The sequence below is a fragment of the Berghia stephanieae genome, chromosome 5, assembly GCF_034508935.2.
Source record: "Berghia stephanieae isolate SIO BIC M18660-M18661 chromosome 5, UCSD_Bste_1.3, whole genome shotgun sequence".
Lineage (NCBI taxonomy): Eukaryota > Metazoa > Mollusca > Gastropoda > Nudibranchia > Aeolidiidae > Berghia > Berghia stephanieae.
In genome coordinates, this window is record NC_088364.1 from 38,499,572 (window position 1) to 38,512,932 (window position 13,361).

Consider the following 13,361-nt stretch of genomic DNA (forward strand, 5'->3'; position numbering starts at 1 on the left):
CAAGATGTCTGACTGATGTCAACAGGAATCACCCATGTTGTCCAAGTGAGCAAATTGAGGGTTAATAATCTTGCTCAAGGAAAAAAAAACGAAAGTGCCTGAAGCGGGGCTCGAACTCGGGACCTTCCGGGTCACAGTGCAATGCCTTAACCACTCGGTCACTAATCATAATATAAATATTAATAATAACAACAATAACAATGATTTTGGATTATTGAGAGTTTATTGACAATGACGAGCAGGAGAAAAAAAATTACATTTTGAAAAGTTTTGTAAGAAGTCTTTCTACAACTAATGAAGGCTTCAACAAACTTTCTACTCTCATCAACTTCATCAGCCCCAACATTTATATAGCCGAATGTGATACGTATAAAACTGCTATACAGACATTGCAATCTGTGTTTGTGAAACCTAAAAATGAAATTTTTGCTCGCCACCTCTTATCTACAAATAAACAGGAACCTGGCCAAACTCTTGACCAATTCCTTCAACAGCTTAAAGTACTGGCAAAAGACTGCAATTTTAAATCAGTCTCTGCAGATCTTTGCCGTGAAGAAGCCATCTGTGACGCCTTCATCAGTGGTTTGACATCAAAACTGATACGTCAACGTCTTCTTGAAAATACAAATTTAACACTAGAAACTGCTTTTGGTACCGCAAGATCATTAGAAATGCCAGAGATGCAAAGCCAATCATATCACCAACCAGCTGCAACCTTCACTGCATCAACTCAGCTGAATGATGACTAAGAAGATAATGGCAATCAATTAACGGCTGCCATTAGCAACAATTGCTACTTCTGCGGGTACAGAAAACACACAAGAGCTAAATGTCCAGCACGAGACGCTATTTGTAAGCAAATTGGGAAGAAAGGTCATTTCCAGAAGGTTTGTCAATCTGCTCCAGCTGCGAGAAGTAAATGGTTTTCAGTCAGTAGCTCTATCCTCTCTTCTACATCAGCTTCAGCTGGGCCAGAACGTCTCAGGGGATTTTTAATAGAAGTAAGTGTCAATGGTAAACATTTAACTGCTTTGGTAGACTCAGGAAGCTCAGAAAGTTATATTGACGCATCAGTTGCCCAGGCCCAAAATTGGAAAATTGTTCCTTCAAGAACTAAGATAAGTATGGCATCTACAACGCTCATGAATGAAACTCAAGGTCACTGCAACATTAAACTCGTATACAAAAGTGCTCAGTACAACGATGTGAAACTCTCTTTACTGCCATATGCCTGTGCTGAGGTGATTTACAGACACTCAGAATTAAAAATGTCACTCAAGGGAGATGCTCCTCCATTCGAAGTTTGTGGACTGATGACAGCCCGGGTTGAGACGCCAGCATTATTTGCCAATCTTTCACATGACTGTAAACCAATTGCCACCAAGTCCCGTAGACATGCCCCAGCAGATGAAAAATTCATTGAATCTGAAGTAAGAAATCTTTTAAAGTCTGATATCATAGTACCATCAATGTCGCCATGGAGAGCCCAAGTGCTTGTAACGACCAATGAAAGACAGAAGAAAAGAATGGTTATTGATTACTCTCAAACTGTTAACAAATACACCTATCTAGATGCCTATCCACAGAAACGGGTAGATGATATGGTTGAAAAGGTGTCAAGATTACAAATTTTACAGTACTTTAGACCTTCAGAGTGCTTATCATCAGATACCCCTGCAAGAGAAAGAAAAACCATTTAGAAAGAAAAACCATTTACTGCTTTTGAGGCTGTTGGTAGACTGTATCAATTTAAGAGAATTCCTTTCAGGGTGACTAATGGAATTTCTTGTTTTCAACGTGTTATAGACAACGTGATCGAGAAAGAGAACCTAAGAGACACTTTTGCGTATGTTGACAATATAACAGTTTGTGGGTTAACTAAGAAAGAACATGATGACAACTTACATAAATTTCTTAACACGGCCAAGAAACATGGCATTACCTTCAATGAATCAAAGAGCATCATTGGGGTGGAGGAGATGGACATGCTGGGATACCGAGTATCTCAAGGAAAGATCATGCCAGACCCAGAGAGATTAAGACCACTGAAAGAATTAGAGCCATCTTCGACCCTGAAAGCTCAACAACGAGTTGTAGACATGTTTGCTTACTACTCCCAATGGATTTCTCATTTCTCCGACAAGATTTTGCCATTGACTCAGAATAAACTTTTTCCATTACCTGATACTGTCAAGAAAGCATTTTGCAGTTTGAAGCAGGAACTTGAAAATGCAGTTCTAAAGACTATAAGTAAGGACATTCCTCTTGTGGTCGAAACTGATGCCTCAGATGTGGCTATATCTGCAACATTGAACCAAGAAGGTCGCCCAGTAGCTTTCTTTTCAAGGACACTTTCATCAAGTGAGAAAAACCACTCAGCAGTTGAGAAGGAAGCCTATGCGATTGTTGAAGCAATTTGGAAGTGGAGGCATTATCTGCTTAATACACATTTCAAGATCATCACAGATCAGAAATCTGTCTCATTCATTTACGACAGTAATCATAGTAAAGTAAAAATTGACAAAATACAACGCTGGAAGATTGAATTGTCTCCATATGACTATGAGGTCATCTACCACCTGGCCCTGAAAATCAAGCTGCTGATGCTTTCTCTCGCTGTGGGGCAACCTCCACAAACACTAACGATCTAAAACGATTGCAAGAATCTCTTTGTCATCCTGGGATCACCAGAATGACTCATTTTGTTCGTTCAAAGAATCTGCCATACTCTGTAGGAGACATTACTGTAATGACTAATAAATGTGGAGTGTGTGCGGAATTAAAACCTAAATTCTTCCAACCAAATAATGAAAATCTTGTTAAATCGACTCAGTATTTTGAAAGATTAAGTATGGATTTTAAGGGTCCACTGCCTTCAGCAACTCGAAACAAATACATTCTCACTATCATTGATGTCACGATTTCCTTTTGCTTTCTCATGCTCAGACATGTCTTCATCAACAGTTGTCAAATGTCTTTGCGAACTCTTTTCCATCTTTGGAACACCTTCATATATGCACTCAGATCATCATTCATGTCCCAGGAAGTAAAAACATTCCTTCATGAGGAGAGAAGTAGCTACAAGCAGGACAACACCATACAATCCACGTGGAAACGGACAGGTCGAACGTTTGAATGGTACGCTATGGAAGGCAATAACTCTTGATCTTAAATCACGCCAACTTGATGTCAGTCGCTGGGAGGAAGTTCTTACAAATGCGTTGCATTCTCTTCGCTCTCTGTTGTGCACTTAAACTAACACCACTCCTCATGAAAGAATGTTTATGCATCAACGTCGCTCTACAAGAGGAAATTCAGTACCAACCTGGCAACTCTCGCCAGGAACTGTATACTTAAGAGACATGAAAGAAATTCTAAATTAGACCATATGGCTGATGAGGTTGAACTCGTAGAAGCTAACCCTCAATATGCCCATATTCGGATGGGCGAGAATCAACAGTATCACTTTGTCATCTTGCCCCAGTAGGTGAAAGAGACTATACATGTACACCTGAAGTGAAGAACGATTCAGAACCATTGACTCTCTCAGACCAAACTGTGTGTACCCCTGACACGACAAATGTTAACCTTCATCAGCCTGAGGCTATCGACGACACTGTTGAAGAAGCTGATGTTATGAACGATGCAACTCAATCTCATACTGTTGAACTTAAAGACAAACCACCTGCTCGCACTAAACGCACCCCTTTTGTTCGCACTATGCCATTTGGCCTGAGGAGTGGGCTGATATGAACATTTTACTTGTTTACATTTGTCTTGATATTTTAAGTTTATCTTAGATAATTCTGAATTTTAGATAGTGATTTTGACACTACAAAATTATTTGTATACCATCAATCTGTCTGTTGTAAATTCAATTATCCCTATGTCTAAACTCTGACAGGGGGAAAATGTTGTATATTTTAGTTTACGTCCACATTATGTTATGTCATATGTTGTTGTATCTAACTGTTCTTTATTTCTGTGTTGTTCCAGATGTTGTACCCAATGTCATACTAGTGATGTTTCTTGTTGATTAAAGCTTACTGTAAAGCTATCATCTCGACTCTCCAAACTCATTTCAAATCTCTACTATGAAATGTTTAGCATCAGACTCTCAGACATGGAGGCAGTTTTCTTACAAATTTACTTTTGTCCATTATTAAAGTGAACCCCCCCCCCACCCCCGGCTTTACTGATACCACCAACCTCGTCTATTGCCAACTTAATGATGAGCATCAAATTCATGATAACTCTACTCCATATGTCTCTGCCAAACTAAGTGTCACTGTATAACAATGCATGAGACAATTTTAGGTCATTTATACTTTTAAAATCTCAAAATTGTACAGTTATTTACTTTATATGAACCCGTTTCTCCTGAGGCTTAGTTTGCGCCTGAGCTTTTTTCTTCATCATCTGTATCCTTTTATTAGCTGTCACCATTGACAAATTGGCCACTGCCTGTTTGTTGTTGCTACTCCCGCCACTGCTACCACTACTACTACCACCACCACTTTTTGCAGATAATGAATCTGGAGATACAGGGGTTGTTGGGGGAGAACTACTACTAGAAGACGAAGAGTGTTTTGGTGAAGATTTATCAGACTTCTTTTCTTCTTTTGAAGATTTTCCAGTGGATTCAGATTTATCCTTCTTGTCCTCTTTTCGTGATGAGCTATCAGATTTACTACTACCGCTACTACTACTACTACTACTGCTTTTTGATTCAGATTTTTTACCCTCCCTTGATTCCTCTTTACTCGAAGAGGAAGATTTGCTTGATTCTGTTTTACGAGAAGAGTCACTCTTGGTCAATGTTGAGGATGGTTTCAATGAACTGTCTGGTTTGGATCCAGTTGATTTCATCTCTGATTTGCTGGAGGATTTGGAACTGTCTCCTTTGTGTTCCGATGACTTTTTAGAGCTAGAGGAACTTTTAGAATCCCCCCTTGGTTTAGTCAGATTGGCAGCAAGACCAGCAAGACCCACCATTGCCTTTGAGGAAGAGGTAAGGTTGCCGGTATCTTTAGGTGGGACTATGGCCTGGAATGAATATGAAAGGAAAAATGTTTAGTGAAAATTGACTCTTGTTGAATCAGAAAAACTAGATTTCATATTATTAGAAAAAAAAAAAAAGAAAAAAAACAAACCGCCTGAATGTGTTTCCGACTGAGACTATAATTCTTTCTCAGTCAATTTTGGCAGCGGCAATGACAAAATCTGTCTTGCATACACTAGCTAAATTGCAGTTATTCATTGTCTACATGACCCTCTTTTTGTAACCACTGCTAATGAATAACTTCGACATCAAAACAGCTTTACATATATCATTTTCAAAATAAATATGTCACAAGTCAATTCTTTTCAGGATTCAAGGTGGCTCAATAAGCAAATCACTTGCTTATAAACAAAGGATCAGATTCAATTTCAGTTTGAGTCAATGTTTATTTCTGACTTGTATGTCCACCCAGCAGTGAATGTGTATCTGGGTATATTAGATTTGATAGGAAGTACTTTGCAATAGACCAGCATCGCATTCATAGGGTAGCTAGGAATTTTTGTTATCCATTTAACGCCTGAACAGGGAGGGCGTCTTATATCTCTGGATCATGAAACTTTGGGCTCATTGGGACTACCTATGTCACGAGCCCTTTGGCTCTAAAGGACTAACATGGGTCTTTAGGTTCTTAATGACTACTTGTACCATGGACCTTTACGTTCAAAGGACTACTTGTACCATGGACCTTTAGGCTCTAAAGGAGTACTTGTACCATAGACCTAAGGCTCTAAAGAACTACTTGTACCATGGACCATTAGGTTCTAAAGGAATACTTGTACCATGGACCTTTAGGCTCCAAAGGACTCCTTGTACCATGGACCTTTAGGCTCTAAAGGACTACTTGTACCATGAACCTTTAGGCTCTAAAGGACTACTTGTACCGTAGACCTTAAGGCTCTTAATGACTACTTATACCATGGACCTTAAGGCTCTTTATGACTACTTGTACCATAGACCTTTAGGTTCTAAAAGGACTACACTTGTAACATCGACTATTAGGCTCTAAAGGACTACCTGTACCATAGGCCTTTTGGATCTAATGGGCTACTACCATCACCTTAGGGTCCATTCTCCGGAATGCTTGACTTGCCGAATCAGATTCCGACTTGCTTGTTTTTATGATGGTGGATGTTGGCTCTTTGGAAGTCGATGTCAAAGGGACAGGTTTGCTAGGCTTGATAGGTTTTTGGGCCATCTGAAATGTTTCAACACATGTTAGTGTGACTTCTGTTTTAAATGATAATAAACAATGACTAAACACAGCCTTTATTTATTGCTTATTCATACTTCATAACTAAAAACTTATGAAGTATATTAGAAAGAATTATAGTAAATCTACAATAATAGAAGAGTTATTGTGCATTAGCAACAAAAAGCAAGGTGTGGTCCATTGCCTCATAACAAATAAATGTTGGAATGATACAGATGACGAAAGTTGAAGACTTGTTAATTTTATATGATTTATTGAAGAGAAGGAATAAAGTTTCGAAAACCAAAGTATTATATTTCTTCTAATTTATAATTCACTTTTTGGCATCAGGTTCAATAGGACGCAATCAATACCAATTAAAGGAATAATAATGTAATAGAGATTCAAATAAAAAGCTAAATACAAAAACAAAAAAAAAACAAAAAAAAACAAAACAACAACAAAAAACCATAAACATCTGTCCATTGTCAAGTTGGTTCAGAGACAAAAATGAAAAAATCACCTCCATCAAGGTGAATGAGGGGCTTAAAAGTACATTTATATCTAAACTATAAAATCATAAATAAATCATGCATAAATCATGAATAATTAGCCTACCCAACAATGAACACGAGAGAGTGAGAGAGAGAGAGAGAGAGAGAGAGAGAGAGAGAGAGAGAGAGAGAGAGAGAGAGAGAGAGAGAGAGAGAGAGAGAGAGAGAGAGAGAGAGAGAAAGAAGAAAATAATCTCTACTTTTGTAATTTCAATCATATAATCTCAAAATAACCAGTTTTCCAGTAAGTGGTTCAATTCAAGGTAATACCAGATCAAACACATACCATCTTTTTGAAGCTTTTTGTACATCTGGAGCAATACCAGACAAATCTTGGATCGCTCACATCTTGTTCTGTGACAGTTGGTTTGTGACATTCCTGCAATGATGAACAATACTCAAATAATTAAACACGAAAAAAAAAAAATAATAATAATAAATAGATAAATTCACACATAATAATATATACTCAAAAACCTAAATGCACAAAAAACTCGGGGAAAGAAAATCAATAATAACAAATATTATATTAAAAACCCCAAAAAAAAAAAAAATTAAACCAAAACAAAAAATAATAATAATAATAAAATAAAATAAATTTCAAAAAATAAATTCACAGTAAAAAGCATACACTTTGGAAACATTCCAAAAAACGTTATCAGGGTTCAATTCAGTACAAGAACAGTAAATTCCAAGGAGAAAGCAGGGAATGTGGGAAAGATTAGGTGGTGTCAAGAGTGAACATGATAAGTAATAATCCTGGCTCACAAAGGAGTGAAATAAAAAGAAGCATACAATCCACTAATAACATTATTCAATATTGAATCAATAGGAAAAAAGAAGACATCAAAAATCATTTGGTTTAATTAGAATACTAAAGGGTTCTTGCATGGCCAACTTTTCCAAGAGCTAAAATGTGAAAACCCTAACAAACAATACAGTCAAGACCCAAAACAGCAGTATGTTTGGACTATTATATAATATAATCTAGATTTAGAAGTTTTTCTGTTCCTTGTTTTGATTTGCCAGTCAGAAAAGCATAGTCCTGGGACATGAAAGGGTCATTTCCATACATATAAACAGTAACATTTTTAATTTTCATTACTAATTTAAATTTTATTTTCTTTCTTTAAAAAAAAATATTAAAAAATTACAGATTCCCAAATCAGGACAGTCTCGATTTTATCAGGACAGTTGGCCACTATGGATAATACATGACACACAGAAGAGTTGGTGGGGCATACAGTACAGGGCTTGCAACATCCTTAAGTGATAGCACCTTTGGAAAAGTAATACCAAAGGGATTAAAGTTAAAGGCAGCAACAAAAAGTCTTTCATAAATGCTGAGAGAGAATCCCCACTAAAAGGGAGATTCTAAGATGATTTCCAATAGAGTACTCGCTGGGCCCTAGCACGCCAAATTCCTGGTCACTCTGCAATATGGCATTTTAGACCTGGGTGACCAAATTTTTTGTAGTTGATATAATAAGTTTTTATAACTACACCCGAGGTTGATACAACAGCACACTTTATCAACAGACATTGTCATGAAAACCTCAATTCGTTTTATTTATTACAGATACTAACATTTTAAAAATAGTCCAGTGACTCAGTAACAACCTGTCAAGGCGTTAAGTGAGTTTGGTTGGGATGAGTTGGAATTGGATTAGCAGAAAAATTCAGTGCTTGTACAAGCCAGCATTTTTCAGTCGTGTGTCATCACAAAAGAGGCCTACGACTCGGGCTTGTCATGTTCACATAATGTGGGTCAAAAATATTTTTTTTTCTCCAAATGTATAAAAACAAAAACAAAAATTAAACTGAGCCAATAATGCATGAATTCCAGTCCATACTCCCCGACAAGCAACATCACTGATTCGGGAAGTAAGGCAGGGAATACTATTTGAAGAACAGTGTATATATCTGTTACCTCCCAAAATAGAGACTTTGAATAAATTACTACCACAGGATGCATCAATACAAAGATATCCAGTATTTATGAGTAATTCAACTCCAATCTTTTCTATATCCAATAAGACTACAATATTACAAACCTGATGATAGAGACTGTGACACTCCTGGCATTCCACAAGCTGGTTGCCTGAGCTGACATCAAATTGTCTGCAATTTCAAAAAAAAAAAAAAAAAAGGAAATAAACATTTCAATCAATTATAAAGAAATAAAAGAAAGTAGAAAATGTGCAGAATAAATTCAGGAATATAATCCTTTAATCCTTTTTTATATTTAAATCGAGCAGTGACAAGACTATGTGATAGAACATAGATGCTATTTTATGATACAATCAATCATTTTTGAAAAAAATATATATAATGCTTTTTTTCAAAAGCCTTCTAATTTGTATAACAAAGAAGCATTTTATTACTGACCTGCAAACTACACATGCTATTCCCAAATCAATAGCAAAGTCTCCTGCATCCATTTGCTGAGCAGTTTCTTCTTCATCACTAAGAATTTCTGGCTCTTGCTTAGCTGCAGCTAATTCTTTCTCCTTTCTCTCTTTCTCTGCCTTGTCTTTCTGTCTCTGAGCCTCTTCTCGCTCTTTTCTCTCTTTCTCTTTCCTTATTTTTTCTCGCTCTTTCTCTTTCGCCTCTTTTTCCTTTTGCTGCTTTAATTGTTCAAACTTGGATCTTTTAACGTCTGGCTCAAATGGATCTTTTGTGGACTACCATTACAAAAATAAATAAAAAATGATAAATTCTAATTTTATATCCATACTGCAGTGTACCACATATTTAAACAAAAAAAAACAAAAAAAAACCAAAAAAAAAACCAATAATAATAATAATAATAATAATAATAATAATAATAATAATAATAATAATAATAATAATACTTTATGCATCAACTATTTTCAAAAAGAATATTATTTGAACATGATATAAAAATAAGAGCAGATAATAACAAGCGACGCTATATATATATAAAAATTTCAAACATGAAAATATTAAAACTGTCACATATAGTTAATTGAAAATTGAAAAGATTGCAAAACAAATAAATTAATAAATTAATATTTACATTATTTGAAAGTAAAAATGCGAAATAATTATATAAAATGATTATTGCTTGTTGTTATAAACACTAATACTGGACGGCAGAAAAGATTTTTGGTGTCTCTCTGTTTTTGTTGAGATAGAGAAAGGACGACCTCTCCTTCCTGACATAATAACTGATGGTCTTAGTGGGTGATTCTGGTCATTTAATATTTTAGTTATTTTACTAATACAAAATTTCTCATATAAATGATCTACATCGTCAACATCATTTATATAGCGTTCAATGGAATTTTTAATATTTGAATTTATTTTGTTCCTTTCCACTGCTAAGCAATTGCCTCCCCAAGCTGTTATACAAAATGACAAGACACTTTCGATTACTGCTCTATAAAATAATGAGCAGAGGGTTTAATCTTTTCTAAACTGAGAAAGTTTTGATAAAAAATAAGAATGTCTGCACATCTTATGCCTAATTATTTTCAAGTGTTCATCCCACTTGAGCCTGTCATCAATTGTTACACCAAGGTATTTGTAGTGAGGAACTCGCTGGACGAATTGGTCCCATAATTTTAACGGTTCTATCGATTCCTTCACTCTCTTAAAGTCAATCACGAGCTCCTTTGTTTTGCTTATGTGTAGCTCTAGGTGGTGGGCATCACACCAAGACACAAATCTATCAATTTCTTGCCTATAAGCCACTTCGTTGCCATTTGTTATGAAGAGTGGTGTCATCTGCAAACTTTATTAAAGGTACACTCAGGTTTTGACTTCTACAGGCATTCGTGTATATCGTGAATAATACAGGGGACAATACAGAGCCTTGAGGAGCACCAGTATTTGTAGTTATACAGGAAGATATGTTTTGTCCTAATTGAACATATTGTGCCCTCAATAGTCATTTCATCTTCCAAAGCCCTGTCTAATTTATGTTTTTCAATTTCAATATCAAATTTGTTTGCTATGTCGAAACATGAATAAAATTTATTTAGAGGTTCAATTTCGATATCTTCGGATATAATCGTGGGCTTTGGATTATAGTTGACAGCAGCCATGTGTCCTTTATATCCCAAGAAGAAATGCATTTTTCAATTTTATGTTTGTACTCGTCTCTGCAACTAGATATTACTCTCATTATCTCTTTTTGTTTTGTTTTAAGATCTTTTTTGTTTTCACTAGTAAAGAGAGTTTTCTTTTGGTTCAATAAAAGTTTTAGATCTTTTGTTATCCAATGCTTGTTGTAAGGATAATATCTTATTTCTTTTTTACAACACACCAGCTGTTCACAGAATTTTAAATACTCACTCACACAGTCATTCAGCTCATCCACACTATCACATGATTCAATAAAAACATTCCAGTCAGTGCGTTCAAAACAACCATGCAAATCTTCACACACACTTCCGTTCCAGATCTGTACACTTCTCTTTACTGGTTTTACACGTTTAAAAACAGGGCGGTAGGTGGGGAGTAGCAAGAGCATGCAGTGGTCAGATAAACCTAATGGGGAACGGGGTAAACATTTCTAACTATTTTTAACATTACACAGGAATAAATCTAAAGTTTTTTTGTCCCTTGTCTCGCAGTCCACATATTGATGAAGTCCAACAACTAGTGGTAGTGTCTATTTTGTGTGTGTGTGTATGAGAGAGAGAGAGAAAGAGAGAGAGAGAGAGAGAGAGAGAGAGAGAGAGAGAGAGAGAGAGAGAGAGAGAGAGAGAGAGAGAGAGAGAGAGAGAACCAGTACAAAAGAAATACATTGTGTTATTTTGGATTTCATGTGTGACAACTAACTCAGAATTCTTTTCACTCTTTCTTTATTAAGCTCACAAAAAAAAAAAAAATAAATAAATAAATAAATCATTATTTATGACCTACAACATATTTAAGGTATTTTTATCATCTTTTAACTCAACACTAATTTTTCTATGGTTGAAATATTTTTTATAAAACTTTGATTAACCTTATCATGGGACCGTTTTTCTCCTTCTTTTCGTTTCACATCAGCATCGCTTTTATTTTTAGACTTCTCAAGCTCCCCAGATTGACTTGGAACCTAATGGAAAATAAATACATAAAAGTTTTACCATATTATTTAAATCTCCATAATGAAAACAAAACTTGAAATGATTAATTTCTCAAATGGCCAGTTTTAAAAACAAGTGGGCTACCCCACATTATCAAATCGTTTTCCAAAAGTAACTTAAATGCCATTTGTTATATTCAACCTTTTTATTGAAAGAGGGCCCCGATACCTCAGTTGGTAGAGCATTCACTTCACAAGCAAAGGGGCCGAGATTGTTACTGGATGACATCTATCTTTTTTTTTCTTACCCCAATGTCCACCCAGCAGTGATTGGGTGGCTGGGTGGTAGATCTGGTGTCCTATCCAGAGAGTACCAAGCAATTGCTATTGTTCATTTCACGATATAGAAACCGGGATAAACTCTGGCTCCATTGGCCTAATGGATTCAAAGGACTACTTTTATTGAAAGACCATTAATTTTTTTAAGATTAAAAAGTTGAACATGAAACATCTGACATTGTGTGCAGAATTAAAATTGGCTTGGTCTATTAGTATTAGTTTTAAAATGTGTAAGAAAGTGAAATGCAAGACTTTTGAAAAATTATGGAATAGTCCTCTTATCTTAAATACTGTCAATAAATCATTCGACTGTAAATTTTACATAAATCAAAGTTATAATAATATTTTAAAAGATCATTCAACAGTATATCAAATTTACAATAGACATTCAACTCTTTTCAAACACCACTCCAGCTAATTCACTTTGCAACAAAACCTCTAACCTCTCCTCTCCAGTTATGCCACCAAACCTTAATTTTCACACACTCAGTGGTTGAGCATGGACAGCATTAAATTATGTTAAAATCAATTAATGTTAAACTATTCATTTTACCATTACATACAGAGCGGTTTATAAAGTTTTTAATGTAAAGTTTAAAAATAATGATTATGATTGGTTATTCAGATTCTGAGACCTTTATCATTAACTCTCAAAACCAAAAAAAGGAATGGGGTATACCTTTAATCCTTTACGCTGGGCTATTGCATCATCAAGCATAGCTTTGAGCTGTGCACTGCTGTCTTTTGCCTTTGATTGAAGAAGCTTCAATGCCTTTACAAACAGTGGGTCTAATTCTACTGCAGCCATTTCAAATGATCAGATGCTTGAAAGAAAAGAAAAAAAAAGTAGTTTTAATTTATAGATGAAAATTCTTCTTCCACAGCAGTGGATTAGGATGATAAAATCAAGCATTATCAAAATGGAAGTGAAATACCTTTCATTATATAAGGCGAAATCATCAAATTAGCACATAAACATAATAAAAATAAAACAATACCATCACACAAATGTTGTGTTGCATTTTGTAGCAACAATGACTGTTGAGTGATCTAGGCTTTGTATAAAGAACAAGGACATTAACATTGATAAACTAGATCCAACAACATATTCAAATCAGAGATGAAAATAACTATCAAAACAAGGAAGCAAATATGGTGCGAAATTATCTAGCTCTT

At 35.4% G+C, this 13,361-nt stretch overlaps 1 protein-coding gene across 2 annotated transcripts in view; it reads right to left on the reverse strand.

Annotated features, from left to right (window-relative positions):
* Positions 1 to 204: 204 nt before the first annotated feature.
* The window catches only part of LOC144972883 (integrator complex subunit 12-like), a 14,475-nt gene continuing 1,318 nt past the window's right edge, over positions 205 to 13,361 (reverse strand). For both annotated transcript variants that reach the window (XM_078914655.1, XM_078914656.1), the window contains exons 2-8: positions 12,865 to 13,009; positions 11,784 to 11,876; positions 9,194 to 9,489; positions 8,860 to 8,926; positions 7,092 to 7,184; positions 6,120 to 6,257; positions 205 to 5,046 (exon numbers count right to left, since the gene is read on the reverse strand). In XM_078914655.1, coding sequence (XP_078770781.1) covers positions 4,357 to 5,046; positions 6,120 to 6,257; positions 7,092 to 7,184; positions 8,860 to 8,926; positions 9,194 to 9,489; positions 11,784 to 11,876; positions 12,865 to 12,993 — 1,506 coding nt within the window. In that variant the 5' untranslated portion in view covers positions 12,994 to 13,009 and the 3' untranslated portion in view covers positions 205 to 4,356. The remainder of the gene's footprint in view (positions 5,047 to 6,119; positions 6,258 to 7,091; positions 7,185 to 8,859; positions 8,927 to 9,193; positions 9,490 to 11,783; positions 11,877 to 12,864; positions 13,010 to 13,361) is intronic.